This window comes from Glycine soja, chromosome 18 (genome assembly GCF_004193775.1).
Source record: "Glycine soja cultivar W05 chromosome 18, ASM419377v2, whole genome shotgun sequence".
Classification (NCBI taxonomy): Eukaryota; Viridiplantae; Streptophyta; class Magnoliopsida; order Fabales; family Fabaceae; genus Glycine; species Glycine soja.
The window spans coordinates 1,860,588-1,885,399 of NC_041019.1; the positions used below are offsets into that span (position 1 = coordinate 1,860,588).

Sequence of the window (24,812 nt, forward strand, 5' to 3'; positions counted from 1 at the left end):
GCGTGGTTCTCTTAATTTGAAGTGATTTATCAACAAATTGGTTTGCTTCTTATTTACCCAGAAACTGGAGTTCATTCAATTCATCTAGGCTAGCTAGTCCTCGCCCATAGTTTAGCATGTTTAGTGAACGGTTTTGGTTTTCTTCGTTTTCTTGAGTCAAGGGTAATTTTGAATAGTATAATATTAGATCTTTCATATCAAGGAAAATTCTGCCCAATATGAAACACATACATCAGAACCTCGTCATATAATAGATTTTATTTTTAACAAGTTGGAACATAGAGATGACTAATCTCGTGAGCTATGATTGTATCACTATGGACTTAGGCCCGTGTTATTTTTAAGAGACATTCAAATATTCGTATGTATGATAATTAGATCATACTTAAAAAATAAAACATAAGTAATTCAATGTTTTTATTGCCTTTTAAAAAAATCAATGTTTTTTTTATTGGAAGTTAGAAAAAATAGTTTATATACGAATTCTAAAAAATCACAAAAAGATTACATAAAATAGTTTAGCATTAATTTGTAGGAAGTATACATATGCCCCTCTCACGGAATGGTTTCGTCTCTTACTAATTGATAAATTTTTATTTACGCACTCAGATTTGGATTTGATTACTACTGCATTAATATATAAATAATTAATTAATTGCTTGCATGCATGCATTTGTATTAACTAGGGCTGGATAGCTAGCTTAGGCGGCCTCTACTATCATGGTGATTAAACTTCACACCCTACGTACTCTGTGTCTTGTTTAGAAGAGTCTTGATGTGTATCGTTATCGTATTGTCACTTCTTTTTTTAATTCATCCCAAATAGACATGTAAGTGATAGGACAAATAGTAGTCACACCATTATTTTATTCTCTTCTAAGCAACCACACGAGATGAGTTTCATTTCTGAATTTTGACCCTCCCATGTATTAATAAGTTACTCTTGGCAAGTTGTTCGTATATAAATCTACTTTGATTACTTAAGCTAGGGAGTTGATAACATATAGATCTACTTTAATTACTTAAGCTAGGGAGTAGACACTAGTTAGTTTAGACTAAATTATAATTTTGATTTTTTTATAATTTTTAATATGTGATTTTGATTATTTTATTTCTTATTTAAAAAATTTATTATTTTGATTTGATTTTTAATTTTTCATACATTTATTTCTTTTTTTAATTTGATTAATTAAATTATTTTTTTATTATATCTCAAGTGAATATGTTAAATTTGGAATTCAATTAAAATAAATAAATAAATAAATAAAACATGTAAAATTAATAATTAGATTAAAATTATAGATTTTGTTTGTGGTACTCTGGCTCACCTTATAAAGTTGTCTTATAATCTTAGTAATTTTAGGTTTTACTTAATTTCAAAAACTAATTCAAAAAATAAAAATTGTTTCTCAATTATATATTATATAAGTTGATTTTATTTTTAGTCGCGGTAAGTTTTCTCAACAGTTGTATTTGCCTTAAATATAACCGGAAATGATAAAGTGTTTTTGGTATATTTTTATTTTTTCTTTCTTTTCCCAGCTTGCCCCTGTGCTCCAACCTCTCCTTCGACCCTTTCACTCTCAATTTTCCTCTCTGAAATCTTCACACCACCATGGCCAAGAAGCAAAAGCTTCAATCCTCCGACCCCGAACCATCCAAGTCAAATCATACTCACAGTCAATCAACCAATATGTTCGGCTCTGTTTTTTGCAGTAAGGCTCCTAGACCACAAAGATCAGGTTCATGGTGGTGGCGGCACCGCCAAAGTAGCACGTCGGCGAGTCCACGCACGAGAGTCCACTGGGTGTCGACATCTTCATGATTTTGTAAAGGGTGATGCTGTTACAGTGAGTAGTGTTAGTGAGAGCCATGTGAGGATGCGCTGTTTCTGAGCGTGGAATGGAAAGTCTTCCACCATTGTTTGGAAGTAAACCTTGTTTTTTTTTAAAAATTTTATTTTGGTAATTAATCAAACACAAAACACAAAACATAAAAAAAAAGGACAATAGTAATATTGATTATGAGAAGACGAAGAAGAAAAAACATAAACCAGTAATGGACAGCGATATACAAAGCCCATTGGAGCTTTTGCTTATTGGACATGGTGGTGTGAAGGTTTGAGAGAGTGGAGAATTGAGAGTGAAAGGGTCAAAGGAAAGGAGGGGGCAAACATATGGCTGAGATGGCTAGCATGGACCAGTAAAACATATGGTCCATTATAGACTAGTAGTTTGTAACCACTAGATTTATTTTAAAATATTGGATGGTTGAGATGTATCACTTGATACCTTTGACATAATTTTTTTTAATATTTTATTTTAAACGGAGTTTACATAAATGTCCCTTTATAGTTGACACAATTACTCCATTTCAGTTTGTCTTTTTTGTTGTCCTATTCACCGCATAGGAGAACGATGCTTGAAACGACAATGAGGGCGATGTGTGGTTAGCTTGTCGACCTTAAGACCGTTGTCGTCTCCTTCTGCAACGGTGTGTTTGATTGAAAAGAGAAGATCAAAGGTCGAAGAAGAAGACAAAGGGGGCTATGTGCAAACCATGATGTTCTCATAACCGACAACATTAGCTCTTGCTCAAATCCTCGGATCTCCTTCCTAGATCTGATAGTCACCATTCTCTAGATCTTCGCTGCCACGGCTCCAATGTTGTGAATCCTTAAACTCACCGTCGTCGAGCTCCTGCCATGGTCCCCAACGTCCCTGACCTCTTCGAAGAGAAGGGGCACAAATCTTGGAATCAAACATCAAAAGAACAGATATGAGAATTGGTGTTTGTATTTTAGAGCAGTGAAGAGAAATATACAGTTGAGATTTGGAATGGTGCTGAACTCATCCACAACTTTGGAAATTTTCATTTTTTTGGTGCACTCTAAGTGCAAGAAGCTCTTCTTCATCACCAACAGTTTCTGGAAATTGCAGATTCAATATGTTGAAGAGTTCCGATCATTGGGAATTTTTGTGTTACAAGTTTGCTCTTTGTTCGTTCCCTTTCGATTTGAACTTTGATGTTCTTTAAATTGCAGTAGTATTTTAACCAAAGTTGGCTTACCTTTTTTGATTTGTGGTGGGGAGATGGGTTTCCTGCTACTTGTGATGTTTGTGTAAACATTGACGTCAAAATCGCCTCTGACAACGGTAAACGATGATCAGTAGGATGTCGGATAAGATCGCTGAACCTAGTCCAAGGATTAACTAAATAACCTTAATTTAAATATGGGAAACAAGGTTATTGTCTAATTTTATGAAAAAATAAAGACTGGCATATAAAAATGAAAAAAAAAAAAAGCTTTCTATGTCTGATCAAAAGACATGGTCCATAATGGACCATATATTTCACTGGTTCACCTAAGTTTTCCCCTATATTTCTTTGACTATCAAACACAAAAATTTCTTTCCCCACCCTAGTATACATATTGGTTATTTCTTACCAAGTTAATGCATTAAAACATGTCAAAAAAGCTCAATAAACTTATAAATGCTGTAGATTTGTCAAGTTCCAAATATTAAGAGTAATTTTAAAAAAATGTTAATTAATTTTGATGCTACTAATAAAAAAATTACTTTTGCAAATTAATTAAAATGGTCTCATATATAAGAGAAAACATAGGTACTTTTGCAAATTAGTTAAATTGGTCAATAATTTTCTAAATTATGCTTAAAATTAATTTTATAACTGCTGGTAAAACAGAGAAAACCAGAGAAATTATTTTGAAATTGAAATCAAATATAATTTATTAATTCATTGAGACATTTTTTAAGAATAAAATTGTCAGCCTCACATAAGAAACCAATCGGATAATATCTCAAATGTTGTAAACCCAACTATGCAACTGACTTGTCATTTGGAGAAATATATTTTAAAAATGGATAATAATGTAAATACAATCAAAACTTTTAAAATAGTACTAGCTAATAATTATTTAAAAATGAGTGTTAAATCAGATTGGACTACAAATAGAACTTCAACTCCTAGGAAGGTGAGAACATACATGGAAGCTGAGACAGAAACTTGCCATTTGGTTACTCTGAAATTACAAATCTCGATCGAAGACAATAAAATACTATGGGTGAAAGGTAAAAAAACATGAGACCTCCAACGCGGACATTAAATGAGCATCGTGGTTATGAAGACTCATTTCGAGATGCATGTTGTTCTCTTCCAATGATATGTTGAATAGCAAGATTATCAAATTTAAAAGTTTTAGATTTGTAAGAGTTTTATAGACTCGATTTGTGAATTCAATTTATAAATTCGTAAGAGTCAACTTCATATAAAAATAATAACAAAATATTTATGAATAACATACTAATTAAACATTTCAAAAGTATAATAAAACAAAATAGTAAATCATAAATTTCAGAATATTTAAATAATCAAGTCTAGTAATGCATTACTATTAGATAATAACTTACAGATGTTATAGTAGTGATAGATTATTTTCATCGAGGATTTGATGTTGTTAGATAACAAGAGTTTGATATTATTAAATGTAAGAATTTTTGTATTTGAGAATAACATATTAAATGAAGGTATGTTTAACACGGACATAAAATAATCCAAAATGACTTATATTTTGGTCTAATTTTTTTAACTTGCTGACTTGTTGACTCGATAGTAAATTCGGGAGTCTACCAAGTTTACTTAGAGTTTATAGAGTCTACCTAAAGTCTAATAAAAAAGAGTTTACTCAAGAGTCAACTCAAAGAGGGTAAATAAACTCGTAAACTCATAAGAATTAATGAATTAACTCGAGAGTTTGATAAACATAATTTTGAGAATGCTTGTTAAAAATTTAGTACTAGTAAAAACTTTATCCTTCATCGTCGTCCCAAATAACTACATTAGAAAATTCTTAAGGGTGAAATTGAATTCCTCTCAGTCCATTTTGAATTGCATGAGATGCACTGGGTGTTTGAAAAAAATTAATCAATGAGGATTCACACACTCTCTCCACGTCCAATAGACAAAATTTGTTGAAGCTACTATTTGTTGTTTTTGGGAAGACAAGGTTTATCATGTCAAATGAGGCTTTAAAGTCATTTTTCCAAACAAGCAGGCAATTGTGAAATTCAACATTTTGGATGGCATTCAAGAAATTTATAATGCTTTATGCTCTAACAAGTTTTTGGATTTTTCAACCTAATTGTAAACCTAGGAGAGTTTCTCAATTTATGAATATATAAAGATGATTTTCTTGTACTACAAAGGCACTATGTGTATTAGGACGGGGAGAGAGTTTTTGCAATACTTTTAATTTGAGGATCCTCACGGAGTGAGGGTCTTAATCTTTTTTGGTGCAGTGTGGAGTGTGGTTGGATGTTGGTTCGCCCTTAACCGAGAGCTTATCTATAACACAAAGTCCTAGAAGTTACGAGTGCTTATGCATGAAGTAGCTTACAGACCAAGGACTTGTCCATATTGTAGTCTTGAAAACTACCAGTGCTTAAATATGAAATAGCTTGAAAGTACAACCGAAGGCTTGTCCATAATATTTCATTTTTATATAAAAATAAAATACATTGTAAGATTAAAATTCCTAAAATTGTAACTACACAACTTCATGATTCCTTTGGTGGCATTTAAGATACTTAATTTGTTTCTCTATTTAAAAGACTTGATTACGAGGACAAAAAAGATTAATTATATTGGTAAAAAAATAATTATAAACTTAGTTTTGAAATTAATTCACCAGTTAACTTGAGTTGAATTTTGAAAAAGTTTGATTAAATCTTTAGAAAAAAAACACATTATATTTAATAAAGGGTAAAATGTGTTTTTTGTTTCTCTAAAAATTTCTAAAATCTGATTTTAGTCCTTTAAATTTTTTTATCCTATTTTCGTTTTTATAATTTAAAAATAATTTACTTTTGGTCCTCTTAATGGCATTTAATGACAATTATAAACTGTCAGAAAAGTTAAATTAATTTTATTTAATTATTAGTAATTCAGCCATCTAAAAAATATTAAACCACTCACTCACTCCATTTTTAAACTTGGTGAAATCCTTGCTATCATTTGGGCATGCAGGTGCCGCCCAAAAGCTCCATCAATGAGCGAGGTAGTGCCATTGACCAGATTGTGACCAATTGTAGCATTGGGCTGACGAAGCCCAGATTGTGCCCAACACAAAACATGGCTACAGAATTCATGACCTTTCTTTTGTTGTTTGATCAGAAATTCCTTGTTTTATACACACAAAAAAACTAAAAGTTAATATCTTCTTGTGTTTGACCAGAAATTCCTTTTTATGTTTGAACGATAAATCAGAAGAAAAATTCTATAATTATTTAAAACCAATGCTTATTTTCATATTCTGTTAAGTATTGGACAGCAAAAGTAAGCGGTCATGTTCTAAATGAAATCACAAATGATGGAAGTGTATATTTGTACAATTTTAAACGAGAAATGCTTATCCAATAAAACAATGCACCTAGACAAGTATAACCCTTAAAACATGTTAATTAAAGTTTATTAATAGAGATAAATTTGACTTGAAAATTGAGAAAATCTTTATGCTTTTGAAATCCATGATTAGTCACTGTAATGGTAATCAAAACAACTAGTACCAATAAAAAAATCTAGAATCTTAAAAAACAAATAAACGTGTGGTGTGACAATTCATTGAAATATAGAGACCCCAAAAAAATAAAGAAGAAAAAAACCGTAGCCATGAAAATGATGAAAGAAACAAGTAGCAGTATAAACCAATTGGAGTTGGAGAGAAAAGAAGAAGAATCTAGAAAGCTGAAATGAATAGGATTCACAGCAGATATAGCAAAGCTCACACTAACATCAATTTATGATAACAACCTCAAAATCAAGTTATCAGTGTGTCACCCTGACTTTTCAAAAACAATTATTTGTTGCTTCATATTTCACTGTGATTTCATAATAGATTTTCACTCATCTTACTTGACTCCAAGCATTCTATATATCTAGTGCCTCCACGCATCTCTACCCTCAAATCTTCACCACACAACACTACCTCAATTACTCAACTAAAGCTTCATTCATTCATCGTGTCGTGTTGTGTTCTTTGCAACCATGCTTCTTAGAACAGCGTCCTCTTTCTCTCTCTTCAACGCCAACGGCGACCATATACTACTCCCTTCCTCTGTTCGCTACTCTCAGGGCAAACACTTGGTTCCATGCGCTACCAAGAACTCCAATAACCGGCCCTTAACCGGCGTCGTATTTGAACCCTTTGAAGAGGTCAAGAAGGAGCTCGACCTTGTTCCCACTGTCCCACAAGCTTCCCTTGCTCGCCAGAAGTACACCGATGAGTCTGAGGCTACTATCAACGAACAGATCAAGTGCGTTCCCCTGCTTCTACCTTATCTCCTTTTTTTTTTTTTTCTTTTCTCACTTCAAAAAATAAAACTTTTAATTATTGTAAGTTTTAACTTTGCAAATTTTACTATTCAAAGTTTTTAACTTTTTGTATATTTTAACGCAGTGACGTGTGAAAAAAAAATTAAAGATATAACAAAATGATGCTGGTAAATCTAATGATAAAATACACAAATAGAAACTGATAAAATTTGAGAAAAGTATAAAGTTGGATGATAAGCTTTGTTAAAAAAATAACTTTAATGTGATAAAATTTATAATTAAACCAAAAATAAATTAACACATTAAGTCTCTTTTTTAGTTATATTGATGAATCGTTATAAATTACATGATTTTTATGGGTAGCCAGGGTAGGAGTTGAAGAAGGGCTTTTATCTGTTTCTGGGTTTATGTTGTTTGATGGGCTTTAATTTCTTTTTCTTCTTCTGCTTCTCTTTGCAGTGTGGAGTACAATGTTTCGTACGTTTATCATGCGATGTTTGCCTACTTCGATAGGGACAATGTTGCGCTCAAGGGTCTTGCCAAGTAATGTTTTGATTATTTATTTATAGGTTCTGTTGTGTAGGGTTTTTTGTTTTTTACCTTGTGAGTAGTTAATTAATGACTGATGATTACAGGTTTTTCAAGGAGTCAAGCGAGGAGGAAAGGGAGCATGCTGAGAAATTGATGGAATATCAGGTAGTATAAATTACAGCTTTCAATCTCCGAGAATATGCTGCATGTGTCAATTGAATATGCAAATTTTCAATCTTGTCTTCTAGAAAGTGATTCTGAGATTTTATTTTTATTTGTGTGTGTTAATGTGATTTTCAGAACAAGCGAGGTGGAAAGGTGAAGTTACAATCTATAGTGATGCCTCTTACTGAGTTTGACCATGAGGAAAAGGGAGATGCGCTATATGGTTAGTGTGTCTGCTATCCCTTCTTCTGTTTAGTTTTTTCATGTGTTTTATGATTTATAATAAAACTTTTCACTTTTGTGGCATTGCTGCGCATTTAGTTTATTAAGATATGTGTGTTTTAGTTTGTCGAGGCTTATATTTTTAGAATTTTAAAACATATATAGCTAAGCTGAAATGAATAGGATTCACAGCATCCTCAATCGTATGAACTCCAATTGCTTGTTTTTTAGTACCATATTCCTTGTATGTTCCATAATCTCGAGCTCGATTGTCCACTTGAAATATTCTATAAAATGAAATGAATTCTGATTTAACATTGCGTTTATCTTTTTTATATGCACACGTTGATTTAATTCTGTTAGGAAGTACATTATTTCTTAATTCTTAGCAGAAACGTTGCATACAAATACACATGATGCAATGTAAGCCAACTTTTGTTCAAAGTGTTTTGCTTTGTCTGATGAACTTCCCCTGCGAAATTTGTATGTTTGGCACTAAATGTATTTTGTGTTTGTTTCTTGTTGCAGCAATGGAACTTGCCCTGTCGTTGGAGAAGCTGACAAATGAAAAGCTGCTTAACTTGCACAGTGTAAGATATCAAGATTGTTTGGTCCTAGTTTTGGATTCATAGCATGTTTGGATTTGATTCAATTTTGTCATAATCAATTCCAAAACCACGTTGAAAGCTAAAACAACAAATGGTTACTTCCACTTTTTCAAATTTTCACCATGATTTTAGGTCTTAGAATCAGCCATAGTAGCTATCCAAACCTGCATGACATTTGTCTCATTTATGTTCACTTTGATGTTTTTAAAGTGGCAATCCATATATTTGAACATGTTGGATGTTGTTTGACAGGTTGCCTCAAAGAACAATGATGTGCAATTGGCAGATTTTATTGAAAGCGAGTTTTTGGGTGAACAGGTAATGTGACGTTGCAATTTATTAAACTTTCTTATGGGTTACTGGCAGAATGGTTTGCACATGATTATATGCAAAGCACTGCAAGGAAGCTTTTGTCGATCTAAAACTCAGCACTTTTTTTTAATTATTATTTGGGTAGGTGGAAGCCATAAAAAAAATCTCTGAATACGTTGCTCAACTCAGAAGAGTTGGCAAAGGACATGGTAAGAAATTCTAATTCAGCTACACGCAACTTGGTTGAATTTTTCTTTCCCTAGTTCTTTCAATGAAAGTATTAGCAAAAAAAAAAAAAAGGAATCTAAACCCTTTGTTTTCTTTTATGGCCCCAACTTTCAGGTGTGTGGCACTTTGATCAGATGCTACTCCATGAGGAAGGAGTTGCTGCTTGATTAACATTTTTTTTCTACCTCTCGTTCGTGCATCTAGTTAGTTATTCGGATTAGTATTTTCAGGTCTTTTAATGCTAGAGATGAACAAAGTGGATATGGAGTAATATTGGTCATTTGTATGTCGTGTTTTTTTTAGTAATATTGGAGTAATATGGAATTTGCGTATTGGACTAATATGGAATTGACGTATTGTTGGAGTAATATGGAATTGAAACTCAAATTACAATTATATTTTTGTTCCTTAATTATTTGCATAACTTAAACATCAAGATTATAATTTTAAGTTAATTTCAATTTCATGCATCAAACGATTTTAAAAGTGAACGGTAACTTTTAAACAAGTGTTATTTACGAAACAATAGTTATTAGTTTTTCTTTCTTTTTTTTACTTCTCACGCTTATTTTTCTCTTGAGACAATCCTCTTTTTAGACATTTCTTTAAAAGTAATGTTTGGTTCGTGAAATGTAAAAAAGAAAAGGAAGAAATAAGAGAAAATAATGATTTTTAAATTCTTTGGTAGGAAATCTTTCTTCTTTTTATTGGATTGTATGGAAAGTAAAAAAAGATGGGAATATGAAATATTATTTCTCTTCTATTTTGGATTGAACACTAACTAGACGAATATCCCCGTGTGCGATGCACGGGCTATTTTTGTTAATATTTGTTTCACTTTTACTCACCAAAATTATGAGGAATCACAACCTCAACCTCTGATAACATGAATAAAACTTTTCATAAGTATATGTTAATTCGACCATTAATAGAACAAAATATTAAGATGCAGTATTAAATTATATTAATTTAAATAAATTGTGTTTAAGCCAAAAACAATTCAATCAAATAAATTTGATTTGTTAAATGGTTGCTGCTTTTTTGAATATTTTAATTTTTTAAAACCCAAAGGATTAAATAAGTTATATTCAATATATGTTTATTTAAATTTTACCTTTTTTATTTGTATATCAGTTTATATTTGATAATAAAAAACGTTACTACGTTAACCGAAACTAATAATACCAAAAGAAATATATTAAAAGAAAATTCATTGACGCATTCATGTGATTAGTAACGTTCGAAATACGATAACCATTTTCTACAGTAATTTAATAATAAATATTATTTAAGAGGACAAATAGTATAACTTCCTTAAGTTTTTACTTGTACTTCTATAACTTCATTATGTGAGAAGATGGAAAAGTTCTACAAAAATATTATCATATGTTGATTAGAGACTTTATTAACAAAGATTGGCCCCTCTCTTTCCAACATATTCTGAGAAGGGAATAGTGTTGCAGCTAGCTTGGCTGAGTTAGGTTCCTCTTAAGACCATAGCTGGATCACTTTTGATGAGTACCCATCTAGCTCACAGTGCCCATCTAACTCACGGGTCCATCTTCTTAAGGATGCTGCCGGAATTAGTTCTTAAGACTGAGAAAGCTTTGCTAGTTTTTTTCTCACTCTGCTGTCTTTTATTTTTGAAGCATCCAAAAAACACATTCATATTTGTGATGAGAATCATGAACTGACCAAATACAGGTTAAAGGTCCTAGTGGAGAAGAACAAAAACTAAAGTGGAGAAGGAGAAAGTCCCTGAATGGAAAAGGATGAAGGCCCAAGTAGAGAAGGATGAAGGTCCATATCTATTTTTATCTTTTGTTCAGATACATTATAAGTATTGATTTTGTTTTCAATAAAAAAAACTTTTGACATTTTCATAAAATTGGGTGAGAGTTTCTCTCCGAAAGTGGCGTCTATCCTGACTTATTTTCCTTCACCGGAAGTGGCGTCATCCAAATCTTCGTAACCTCTATCAAGCGATCCGCTCCTAGTCAGGTTCACATCAATTTGTTACCTATGTTATCTTAATACGTTCTTAATTCTCTTTTATTACATAAACATATATCAGCTTGACAAATAATAATTCAATTGCTTATTTTTATGTAGTACTTTAGAGTGTTCCTAGATATTTTCATGCTTAAAGACCTTATATATCCAACTTTACATCTCGATCCACTATATTTCTCATTTTGTCTTGTAAATCATAAAAGTTCAGTTAGAATGCTGGAATGTTACACAAATGCATAATGCTGAGTACAAATATGCAGTGTTGTGGTCTTCTTTTCACAAAAAGGAAGACAATAGTGTTTCTCATGTCCTTGTCTTTTAATTTGCATAATATATACTGGTTGGAAGAAGTCACATACCAATTGAATCCTCTTATAACCCAAGATGTAATTGACTTTACTGCTTTGGTTTAATAATAATTTTAAAATAAGTTCAATTAGAAGATAGAAGTCAAATATTAGAAGACAATAAAGACGTTTAGTATGTGCACTATATCACAGGCATGGACGGATCAAGAGGGCAAGTAGGGGCCTTTGACCCCTTCCTTAGGATCCTATGAGTTTATCTGAGAAAAAAAAATTAAAATTAAAAAATATTAACATAAAAATATGCTTTTGAGTTATTATCTGTTTAAAAATTTTCTAATAATAGATTAAATCTCTGATTTTATCCATAAAATTAATAATAAATAACTTATTACTTATTAAATCATTATTTATTTAAATTTAAATATTTAAATAATTATGTAACAAGAAATTCCGTTCCTCCCCTTTTATCCACTCCTGAGTCCGTCTCTAATCACAAGGAAGCAAAAAAATGCCTTGTTTGAAATATAATTCTAATAGCCAGAGTAAGAAACCAAATTACAGAAAAGACCCGAACACTAAAGAAACTTTTTAGAATATAATTAAGCTACACTTGTACTCAAAGCATTATGTAGTACATGTTTTGATTTCATGATCCGTGGAGTTGTGTGAGATGTGAAGGGGTCCCATTGGACCTGAATGTTCCCATTGTTCTCGTAACAACTGGATTCAGAAAAGGATTTAAAAAGCTGACCTAAAAGGAGTTGATCAACACCATTTTTGGCCAAAAATCTCTTCTCATTTGTGTCAACAAAAGCTCTCCAATATTCCTCAAACCTCAAATTTTATGTAGACAAATAACATTTCCAACTGCACAGCAGGTTTATATCCATATAACAATGCTTAAAAAGGAGTTCTAAATACTCACGTGAATGACCTGTTCTACTACGTAACAGTATATTTTGTTGAAACAATAGTCTTTGTATGATAGAGTATATAAATTGTGTTCTTTTGCACAGGAATTGAGACTTATAAATTGTCTCAACTAACTCAATTCTCAAACAATACACCTAAAGTTCTTATATAGAAAATCTTCATTCAAAAAATGCTTATCCAAACATCCCTTGGTGATATGATGGAATCGTGGCTCCAATTCATTTGATTCGTGAAATTGTGATGCACAGATGGATACTACAAATTCTGCACTCTTTCGTAATAACCAACCAAACCTATAAATTGTAGCTGCTTATAATATAGCATTCTCATAGATTGGTAACAACACAGGATCAATTTTCTCACAAAAAGTAAGGAGCTCAGAAGTATGCACCATGTCATAAATAACATTAACATTTTTTACTTGGAAAAATGCCTCAATGAGATTTAAAGAATAAATTTAACATACTACAAATTAGTTGTGCACCCTGACCCATCAAAATACTATGTACATCTACAAGGCAATCTTTAGCAACGATCCCATTTAAGGCAAGTACATCAATTTTACCTAATTGACCAATAAGATTTGTGAGAGGCTTCCAATTGAGAAGAGTCATGCAAAAGGTGTAAATTTGGGGAGCATAGAAAACATACAGTTATCTAATAGAAGAATAAGAGGCAAAGGCTTCCACAATATCATGCTTCTGCAGAGTCTTGCAAGGAAAGAGCAATTGCCTGCCTATTCATAAACATCATCATATAATTTAAGTTCTTCTATTCAGAACATTATGCTGCTCAGTTGCATGCAACAAGGTTTAGGATGTGTATCAAACAAAACCAACACGATGCAAACATCAAAACAACTTGCCTCAAATCTTCATCATCTTCAATAATGTACTTTGAACTACTAACATGCTTCTTCCCAGAGACGTTGGCTTTCATTTTCAAACCTTTATTCTTCACCTAAGTAATATTAAGCAAAGGGAAAAAGATTATAAATGATAAAATAAATTTCAAATTAGAAGTGAAGGGTGTAAGCACAATAAGTCTATAACTACTATGAACTACCAATTCACAACCCAAAAAATAATATGCAAAATGTAGAAGTGCCTCTGTTTCTCTTATTCTAACACGCGTTGTGAAACAGAGTCTCTGTTTCTCCTATAGTCCTATGCAGCGTTGGATGGAGATGCAGTCGGTGATGAAAAAACAGCAAGGGCGTGTTTGATACTTTCTTTTAACTAACAATAAAAAGATATGATAAAAACACAAACTATAATCAACAAAGTGAACAAACACAAATAATCAAAATGAAATAAACCATTAAAAATGTGAAAGTAAGTGATAGAAAAATTAACAATAACAGACAAAGAAACAATATTTAATAGATAACAAAGGACAGATAAATAGAGAAAACTTTTATTAACATAAAATTAAATAAGATTTAGCAAGGAAAAAGGGATCATGTATCACAACTTCAGCATTTTCGCCAACTCCCTAATCTCGCCTCTAAACTCACCACCCAAGCCATGAATAAAATAAAACTCTCTTCCAAAGCTGATGATGAAGGACACACTTTGCTTGGTCCTCTCATCATGTCATACACACCTTCATTAGAAGAAACATTAAATACAGGTCGTAATTTATTTTTTTCTAATGGCCCATTACCGTTTTCAGGATTTCCGTAACTCCTAATGTTATAGACATCCATCAAAACCAAAAAACTTCAAAGGAGAAAAGAAAGAAATCTCACATAATGAAGAAGATGATCACGCGAATCTTCCTTCAAAGTCATGCATCTACGAAGTCTTTATGGATTTCCGATACTATATGCAATTGATTGGGATGCAGGAATCAATAAGAAAACGTTACAGGAATCTATATAGACTTTTCAAGTTTATCGGTTTAAAAGTATTGAGACTTACTGCATAATTTTTTTTTCATTAAGCGTGCTTTATTGAAGAATTCAAAGAGACTCTACATCGCATATAAGGTTGGGATTAAGCACCGTTCCTAGTTACTCACTTATGCAGCATAATATTTATTTAAAATATAAATAAATACTCTTTATTTGCATGGATTTCTGAAAACTTACGTGATTAAAGCCAAATTTTGGGCGGGATATGCATAAACAAATGGACCCTCATTAAGAACTCAATCTCTCCATTGGATAGTCTTAGAATGAAATGTGAGAAGCCTGACTCAACCCCAAATTTTCTCTTTCCTTTGTTAAACATCATTAGCTTATATAAATGATTACAAATTTAAAGATAAACTACTAGACGGCTTCCGACGTTGTTGTTGGTATGAATGAGAGAAATTTGAGTCATTAATTCAATACGATGTGATTTATGATATGATAATTGTATAAAAATAAAAATAAAAATTACAATAAATAATTTTATAATCATATTTATTTTGTTTACCATAACTAAAATTAAAAAAGCAAGTAAACTATAAGGACAAAAAATATATTAATAAAAAATAACAGAGAAAAATAAGATGAAAAATCTAGAATTTATAAATAACTAAAAAAATATGATATATTACTGGTATATATTGTAAATAGAAGATAGAATAAATTTTTCGTAAAATTAATTTTAAATTATTAAGATATATATTGAAATTGATTTTAATTAAAAAATTAAATTAGATGCGTGTCCAATAAAAATAAATAATTTTAAAGATAAAATTAACAGACCCAAATAATTAAGCTTAAATGAACCAAAAATAATTAACGTTAATATATTCAGCCCGTTTTTCAAGCACGAGCCAACCCGCCCCGCTAAAAAAGGGTCGTATCCGGGTCAGGCTGTTGAGCATCGTCATTGACGAAATGACGTCAGCAGAGACACCATTAAGTTTTCTTATTCGGTTTCCGGTTGAGCAAGAAACCGTGGCACATCAAAGAGAACAAAGCATTATATAAATGCTGACAGGTGCCTTACCCATCCATTAAGAAAATTAAATTATTTATGACTTTTTCTTTTTTTTACAGTTTTCTTATCATATTCATAATAAATATTTTTTTTATTAACCAAAGACTTTGACGGTAATACCAATTCGGAAGTGCAAGCGCAGAGAGAAGAATGAACAACTCTATTATGGCTTTTGTTCTGCTAATATTACTTTCGGCGTTACGCTACTCAAGCGCCGAACAAGCTTTCGATGTTCGCAAACATCTTTCCACTGTCTCCAGGTCTCTCTTATTTTTGTTAAATCGTTGATTCAACAAATTTAATGTTCTTTTTCCACATTTTAGTTTGCTTGTTCTAAAACATTCTACCATTTTTTTTATGGGAATTTTGTATGCATGTTTGCTGAATTAATTAAATTGTCTGTCTTCATTTTCTCCACAGATATGGAGTTGTGAAAGACATCGCTGACACTAACTTCGTGCCTTCTAAAATCCCCGAGGGATGTGTTCCGATCCATTTGAATCTCGTGGTAATTTTCTCCACAATTTGAGGATAATAATATTCATTGATTGCGAAGAATGTTTTACAGTACATTCAATTGTTGTTGTGACTTTCACAAGTGTCACAACAATTGTTATATTTTATTTTTATGTCGCTTTGTTGTTTCTTTGCGCGAGAAATGTAGAACAGTGTTGAATGAAGGCTTAGTATTTTTTAGAATGTTTGGGTTGTTATGATTGAGATTTGATAGTCTTGAACTGTCTGGTAGACTGGTAATACTTGACTTAATTGAAGAGGATGATAATACTACTTTACTTACGCAGGCGAGGCATGGAACTCGATCTCCTACAAAGAAAAGGATAAAGGAGTTAGATAATTTGTCAGAGCGTCTGGAAGTTCTTGTAAGGGATTCAAAAGAGCGAAATTTGCCTTTCCAGAGAGTTCCTTCCTGGCTAAATGGATGGAAATCTCCTTGGCATGGAAGGCGTAAGGGCGGTGAACTAATTATCAAAGGAGAGGAAGAATTATATGATCTTGGAATCAGAATTAGAGAAAACTTTCCAAATTTGTTTGATGAGGAATACCATCCAGACATATATCCTATTAAGGCAACTCAGGTGAGTTTATCTTCGACTTTTTTTCTTTGTCCAAGTAGATTTTGATGTTTTGATTTATTTTGTTACCTCAATTTACACCACTAGATAGTTTTGGGGGTTAGTAAGGAAACACTAGTTGATCCAAAGCAAAATATTTTATTAAGGTATTTTGAGTTGATAAGCAAATGCTAAGATGAGATTCTGATTAGTTGCAGCATTATTAACTGCAATACAAGATATGGACTTACTTTCTTACATTTGGAAGCTACAGATATATTTAACCTCACACATCCCTCTTATATGGAAATAGGTTCCCCGGGCATCTGCTAGTGCAGTCGCATTTGGAATGGGGCTTTTCAGTGGAAATGGAAGTCTTGGACCTGGGCATCACCGAGCCTTTGCTGTTACAAGCGAAAGCCGTGCTAGCGACATTGTGCTGAGATTTCATGATTGCTGTCATAATTACAAGGTATGTTGTAGACATGTAGTCATCATTGATTTCTAAGGATTTTTAATGCAACACTTGCAAGTGTGTCCTGACAAAATTTCATGTAATCATAGAAATTATAGGTAGCCATTTTCGTATGTCTATTTGAAAATCTTCTTGTTATACATTATGTATAATCATCCAAGTTGAATATGTCACCCTTTTTACCATGTAATTATTGATGACATTGAGCATGCTTCTATGTCTGCTCAACTGCTCCTTTCATTGATAAATTTGTTTCCCTAGTGCTGGAAGGTACTTTGTGTTTACAGTTTTGTCATGCTGTGCTATTCTGATGGAATTTAACATATTTTAAATGAATTAATATTTCCATATTTGCCTCATGTAAAGGTCATCATTGGTTGAATATGAAAGTTGTCGTTTGTTTTCAAGAGGCTATCTGAGGTAATTGATAGGCAGCATGCATAATCACTTTTTGCTAAATATTTGAGCATGGCTTTATGGTTAATTGGACAAATTGCAATCTTCAGTGGTAGTGTTTGTGCTTTACTTTCAGTACCTTTTTTTGTTTGGTTATATAACTTCTTGAGTTATGGGAGCAGGCTTATCGGAAAAGCCAGGAATCTGCAGTTAGTAAACTTAAGGAACCTATCTTGGATGAGATTACATCTGCATTAATTGGGCGCCATGGGCTGAATTTTACGAGGCAGGATACATCTTCTCTCTGGTTTTTGTGTAAGCAGGTTATTACAATTTTTCATTCCCAGCTCCTTTTGGTTTTTACCGTGTACTTTTCTGAGTTCACAAATTTCTTTTCTTTCTTTTCAATTGCCCAATTTGTGGTTATTTTCACAGGAAGCATCCTTGTTGGATATAACTAATCAAGCGTGTAGTCTTTTCAGCCCTCTTGAGGTACTTCTGTGGTCACGATGTAATGAAATTTGTTATCCAATCTTAACACTTTCCTCTTTGCTTGTCTGTAAATATTTAAATAGAGAAAAAACTTATAAAGATGCCAGGAAATTACTTAATTTGACTTTATGATATATGTAAGGCACGTTTTGAGGCTTTGATGCGATGTTTCTACAATATGTTATTGATCTTGTGATAAAACTGAAAATTCCATTCAAATGTAGTTGTTTTTCCACTTGTGATCAATTCCATGTTAGCTTATGGCTGCATTTTATTATGTTCTTGCTAGCGTATGCTACATGTTTATTAAGATTGTAATTGTTGTGTGCACAGATTGAATTGCTGGAGTGGACAGATGATTTGGAGGTGTTTATTTTGAAGGGTTATGGTAAATCACTAAACTATAGAATGGGACTGCCATTACTTGAAGATGTTGTTCAATCCATGGAACAGGCTATCATGGCTGAAGAAGGTAGGTTAGTTTTGTACTTTTAAAGTGTGTACTATATATATGTCTTACATGCCATATCCTGTTAGTGAAACTTGTATTATGTGTGTTGTGTGTGTGTGTGTGTGTGCTTGTGTGTGCTTACACACAAGCATTCAGCATCATCTGATTACCATTGACATTTTACCTGTGTTTTCTAGTAGTTTGATCAAACAATTATCTTTTGAAACAAGAAATCTATTGGAACATATTTAGCTAAGGAAGTCATTATTTGTTAGTTGTAAGTACAGCGAAAAAATGCCTCTAATTCTAGAACAACTTTAAAATGTTTGCTGCTATATAAGAAAATTGGCCATATTAATTTTACACTTGTCTTTGTGTACATTCACCATATAATTTGTGTTACTAAATAGCATGTAATTTGCATTGTTTCAATTTATTTCCATGGTTTGTCTATTAATAAACTGGGTCAACCTCTTAACCCCATGATGATTATATATACGTTTTGCATGTGTGTGTGATCACTCAATGTCTGTTGGTTGAAATTATAGCTAATGCAAAATTAGCAAGGGAGTTATTTTTACTTTACAAATGGCATTCTGAAGTCTGTCTCTTGAATATGTGAACCTTTTACTCATTTCCACTTTCTCGATTGCTTCTGTAGAAAGACATGTTCCTGGAAGCTTTGAAAAGGCAAGACTTCGGTTTGCGCACGCTGAAACTGTAGTTCCATTCTCATGCCTGCTTGGTTTATTTCTTGAAGGATCTGGTGAGTTTTTTATACTCTTTGCTTGAATAAAAATGTGCACAGAATTACATATTTTTGTTTTGTTTTTTCTACTAACAAGTAGTGACTAGTGAGAGAGAGTGCTTATAGATGTTCTCTTTTGACAATGTACAGAGTTAAAAAAAATTCAGAAGGAGCAACCTTTGCAGCACCCTCCGAAGCCTCCACAGAAAAGAAAATGGCGGGGTAGCACTGTGGCCCCTTTTGCTGGTAACAACATGTTGATCTTGTATAGTTGTCCTGCTCCAGACAAATCTACCAGCAAGCACTTTGTGCAAGTGTTACACAACGAACACCCTGTTCCATTGCCAGTAAGCCTTTGTACCTTAATTTTACCAATGGTCATGGTCTGGGGGGTCGTAGGGTTTCACTTATTGTTTAAAATCATATTGTGATGTTGTTCATCAATAACTCAGTTTTTGTGTCATCGTGTACAGGGTTGTGATGGCTCCGATTTCTGTCCATTTGAAGTATTCAAGGTACTTGTATAATCCCACTATAATGCTCAATATCATCAAATGGGTATTGGGTAACATTAATTTCGGAATGTTGTTTTATATTCTACTATTTTTAATTCTGAGTTTTCTCTTACACAGGAAAAAATAGTTGCACCTCATCAGAAGCATGATTACCATACAGTCTGTAATGAAAAGCTAGAGCAGGAGCCCTCGGGCAACAAGGTTTTTCAAATATTTCAGTGGCTTTTCTCACCAAGGAAAGGTGATAAGTACCCTAAAAATGAACTTTAGTTTGTTTCCTAGGAAAGGAGCCTCAAATCTTACGCTCTTAATAATTCAGACATGAGCGCTTATTCCTTCTAGCAGATAATCAATTTTACTTAGATTGTGCTGCCAGTACAGGAATGCCTTTGTTATCTTAAGCTTGATGCCCGAGTCCTCCTCGTCTGTAGCTTCTAACATTAAGAGAAATTGGGGGTGGAAAGTTTAGTTCTAATTTATTTATTTTTCCTTAGTAGCGTTACTCTTAGTACTCGGCTGATACCTCAGATAATGTAGCTTGATGTGTCATACTGTGCACACTCTTAGTTTCATTAACTGTCTCTTGAACTCCATTTTTGTTCTTTTTGAATAGTAGATAATGGACCAGGTAACCTTTGACTATACTTATGTTTGTGTTTTTGTGTTTCTTGTTGCAGCTGTTGATAAATGGTACGATTTAACGAGACAAATTAGTCTAGTCATGCATGAATCGCTTCCAATAATGTTTCGTGAGTAGTAACGTTTAACAATACTTTTTTGAACCGGAACCTTTATTAGTGACAACCAATTTTCTCATAGTCGGATCGGTCATTGAACCGATGAAGATAGTCTTTTAAAGGTTAATGGTTCAATTGGAACCGAACAAAACCTGGATTGAACTTGTTTTACTAAATAATTTGTTTAATATTTTAAAATAATGTCTTAATTATATTGAACAATAAATAATATTATATATTAATAATAATAAATAAATTTCACTTAAAAGTGTCATTAATTATAATTTTTTTTAACCAAAGCGATATCGTTTTGATAAGTTAAAAAAAAACCGGTTAATACAAGTTTTTAACTGATTTAACGATTTTAAATCGATGTAAGGATCCATGGTGACAACACACTTTCATTGATTTGTTTACAGACGGCTTCTACCATCGGAAGCATGTGTAGGTCCCCCATCGTGGGAAAGAAATATGGTGCATATGATGCAATTTTATTTTGAGATTTGTGTGGGACTACGGTAGGAAATTATATTAAAAAAAATATTGTATTATCTTCCCCCTTCGAACTCAATTTTGCAAGACAACTAGGCTTCATGTGATCGGATTGGCTTCATCATTGAAGCAATGTGCGTCGGCGGCATCGATAAAAGGGTAATTTTGTCTTTTTCCATGGAAAAGTTGGGAGTAAACTTAGCAAAAACAAGCAGGGTGCCTTTTTGGACTGAGATTGATTTTTAGACAAATTAAGAGCCCAAGAAGGTGGAATCTATTTATCTCTAGGGAGTCGGTTTGCGCTCTTCATTAGCAACGCGAATCGTGAGTCCAGAGTCCCACAGAAGAAAAACAAAACCCTCACTGAGCGCTGCTGCTTTGAGAGAGAGATGGCTCCGAACCTTGAATGTCGTATGTACGAAGCGAAGTACCCGGAGGTGGACATGGCGGTGATGATACAGGTGAAGAACATAGCGGACATGGGGGCGTACGTGTCGCTGCTGGAGTACAACAACATCGAGGGCATGATCTTGTTCTCGGAGCTCTCTCGCCGTCGTATTCGGAGTGTGAGCAGCCTCATCAAGGTTGGCCGCATCGAGCCGGTGATGGTGCTCCGTGTCGACAAGGAAAAGGGTTACATCGATCTCAGCAAGCGCAGGGTCTCCGAAGAGGACATCCAGGCCTGCGAGGAGAGGTACAACAAGAGCAAGCTCGTCCACTCCATCATGCGCCACGTCGCTGAAACCCTCAACATCGATTTGGAGGTACTGGCTTCGTTTTAAAGTGATGAATGATTTCTAATGCCTTATTGATTCAATCGTTGATTATAATAATTGTAATTTGTATTGTGTAAGTAGATTTGGCCATAGTCTATTGTGGATAAGGGACCTATTTGTGTGTTTAGGAGGAGGAAAAGCAGGTTGGGTTGAGTTTCTTTAAAATTAGGTTAAACACACAATTTAGTTCCTATACCCTTCGTGGATTCTCATAAAAACTTATTAAAGTGGTTCATAAGTGAGCAAACGCAACTGGTTTGATCCCTACAGTTGTGACGCCGTCTCTAACAGTTTGACATTAACCATTAACCCCATTACGCATCCTTTGTTTGGTCTCTATGCGTGTAGTGCATTCTTAATTTGGTTCTTATTAAGAATTAAGAATGTGTTACGTGTATCCAGCACTACACATATACACGGACCAACTTAAAATTAAGAATGTGTAAGGGGTTAAACTGTTAACTTAGGACTGTGAGAGACGGGGTCATGAATGTCGGGACTGAATTGGTAACATTTGCACCTACATGTATGAGACTAAATTATGTGTTTAACCTAAAATTTAAAATGATCGCTGAAATTTCTTGATGTGATTGCTATTTATTTTTATGCAATGTTTCTTTATTGTTTCCCTTTATATTTCTGTATTTGCTCACTTTTTCCCTGCAAAGCATGTTTTCTGATTACTTATGCTAAGTGAAAAGGATTATAGAGAGAAACCCTTGCAGAGGAGTGTTATTTAGAATAGGGAATAATAGTCTAAATACGTGTGTAATAAAATTAATACATCTAAAGAAGTTTGTTAGTTTTATTTCTCGGCACTTTTGTATATTTTCCTTTTCCTGGTGCTACTATTTCTTTTTTTTTTTTGTCGAACTAAATTCAAATGGCTTTGTGCAGGAGCTCTATATTCACATTGGATGGCCTTTGTATCGCAAATATGGTCACGCTTTCGAGGTAGGGATTTTTTTTTTTATTCTTTAATGGTTCTCTGATTGTTGTAGTTACTGAGCAAACTTCATTCCATGCAGGCTTTCAAAATAATTGTGACTGATCCTGATACTGTTTTAAGTACTCTCACTCGTGAAGTTAAGGAAGTTGGCCCTGATGGGCAAGAGGTATATATTTTTATCAGAGTAAAACTGACCACATCTCACAACTCACAAGTCTTGTTTATGACTAAATATATTTTTTGTTGTTGCCCATAGGTGACTAGTGTGGTGCCAGCTGTATCAGAAGAAGTGAAGGACTCTCTTGTGAAGAATATTAGAAGACGAATGACCCCCCAACCCTTGAAAATTAGGGCAGATATTGAAATGAAATGTTTTCAATTTGATGGAGTTCTTCACATTAAGGTATTTGATTATTTGTATTCCTTTTGTTTTTTACTTTGGTTCCTTTTCTTTTAAGCATCTAATTTGTTATATGAATTTTTATTGCCTATAGCTTATCTTCCAAAGTATTCTCAGGTTTTATAATGATTTGATTATGCAGGAGGCAATGCGTAAGGCTGAAGCTGTGGGAAATGATGACTGCCCTGTCAAAATTAAACTTGTTGCTCCCCCACTTTATGTTCTTACCACCCAGACACTGGACAAGGTTAGTGCAATTTTAACATAAATCTTGATTATGCATATAATTTTTGGATGTATGAATTTGCCACTGCTGCTGCATTGTAGATTATGTTTGAGGGCATTTGAGTTGTAGATTTAGGTTAGTGATTGTTTAACCCATTACGATTGATGTGTAAGCCATGCATTAGCAAAAAATGATTAATCCCTGAACATTCTCTCATAACTCTATATCTTCAAAATCAATGCAGTGTTGTAAAATTATATTTCTCTGTTGTGGGTTGGTAATGTTGGTTTTTAAAGGGAGTTTAAGTAAAAAATAAAAAACTTAAGTGAGTATTGGTTTCCATCATATTTTGAGTGTGTCAGAAGTTACTTGAAAATTTTTGCTTTTTGTACCAAATTTCCCCACGTACCCCTCACTATCTCTCTTGCAGCTACTGAATATTATATGTATTGTGTTTGGTCTGGTTTCTCCTGTTTCCTAATGAGAATAGATATCTTTTATACGGGAACTTTTTTTAACCTAATGCCTAATGTTAATAAATCTAGAAGTTGTGGTTTCTCAAGAAGCCATTACTTTTGTTGTTATAAGCAATTCGTACTTGAGTCATGTCTTGTCTATGGGTACTGTATTGATACCTTGCAGAGATTTTAATTCCAATTGTTATAGGAAAACATCTGGAAAGATTTTAATATCACAACTGTTAGACACCATAACATGTATGGTATTTGAAGGTAATTTGTGTATTTTGTTACGGTCTGGACAGGAGCAAGGAATATTGGTTCTCAACAATGCCATAGCTTCTTGCACTGAAGCAATAGAACAACACAAGGGTAAACTTGTGGTTAAGGAGGCAGCTAGAGCAGTGAGTGTCAACTTCCTCTACATTTCTTTTTTATTTATCAACTACATATTCTATCCATGTACACAATTTTTGTCCATCTGCCTTTGGATCCTCTTTTCTATCGTTTGATGTCAGTATAGGGAGAGTAGAATTCTACTATCTTATTTTGGGAGGTTTGACATTGCTTTGTGATTCAGGTGAGTGAACGTGATGATAAATTGCTTGCCGAGCACATGGCTAAGCTACGCCAAGATAATGAAGAGGTCAGTGGTGATGAAGACAGTGAGGAGGAAGAAGATACAGGAATGGGCGAGGTTGATGTGGATAATGGTGCCGGGATAACAGAGTGACAAAAAACTTGTGGGTATAGTAGTAAGGCATAGATAGCAGAGTCCGGCTTTACTAATTCTGTCTTTTGTTTTTTTTTTTTCTTAATTCTTTTCAAACTGTCTTTAAATGCGGTTGTACAATACAAGCTTGAATTACTTTATGTTGAGATGTCTTGTAACTTACGAAGCGATTTTGAAGTTTCTTGATGAGGGTGTTCAACCCGAACTAAGGAGATTTACAGTTACTTCAAATTTACCATCGCCTTTCTCTTCCCTTGTGCTCTCTACTCGCCTTTCTCTGAT

At 33.2% G+C, this 24,812-nt stretch overlaps 3 protein-coding genes across 3 annotated transcripts; all 3 read left to right on the forward strand.

The window, feature by feature from the left end:
• Positions 1-6,679: 6,679 nt before the first annotated feature.
• On the forward strand, positions 6,680-9,815 carry LOC114397537 (ferritin-3, chloroplastic-like). The gene is made up of 8 exons (XM_028359616.1): positions 6,680-7,334; positions 7,813-7,896; positions 7,989-8,049; positions 8,185-8,272; positions 8,800-8,861; positions 9,132-9,197; positions 9,337-9,400; positions 9,534-9,815. Exons 1-8 carry the CDS (start codon positions 7,066-7,068, stop codon positions 9,584-9,586), a joined length of 747 nt encoding a protein of 248 aa, XP_028215417.1. The 5' UTR covers positions 6,680-7,065; the 3' UTR covers positions 9,587-9,815.
• A 5,845-nt stretch (positions 9,816-15,660) lies between these two features.
• Positions 15,661-20,403, forward strand: LOC114395304 (multiple inositol polyphosphate phosphatase 1-like). The gene is made up of 11 exons (XM_028357043.1): positions 15,661-15,869; positions 16,030-16,117; positions 16,413-16,706; positions 16,996-17,154; positions 17,736-17,876; positions 17,989-18,045; positions 18,379-18,517; positions 19,158-19,262; positions 19,395-19,591; positions 19,718-19,759; positions 19,877-20,403. The coding sequence occupies exons 1-11, from the start codon at positions 15,760-15,762 to the stop codon at positions 20,027-20,029; spliced, it is 1,485 nt and encodes a 494-aa protein (XP_028212844.1). The 5' UTR covers positions 15,661-15,759; the 3' UTR covers positions 20,030-20,403.
• An 875-nt stretch (positions 20,404-21,278) lies between these two features.
• LOC114395305 (eukaryotic translation initiation factor 2 subunit alpha homolog) lies at positions 21,279-24,782 on the forward strand. Its single transcript, XM_028357044.1, has 7 exons — positions 21,279-21,752; positions 22,662-22,718; positions 22,793-22,879; positions 22,970-23,116; positions 23,256-23,360; positions 24,103-24,201; positions 24,378-24,782. The coding sequence occupies exons 1-7, from the start codon at positions 21,378-21,380 to the stop codon at positions 24,528-24,530; spliced, it is 1,023 nt and encodes a 340-aa protein (XP_028212845.1). The 5' UTR covers positions 21,279-21,377; the 3' UTR covers positions 24,531-24,782.
• Positions 24,783-24,812: the final 30 nt, after the last annotated feature.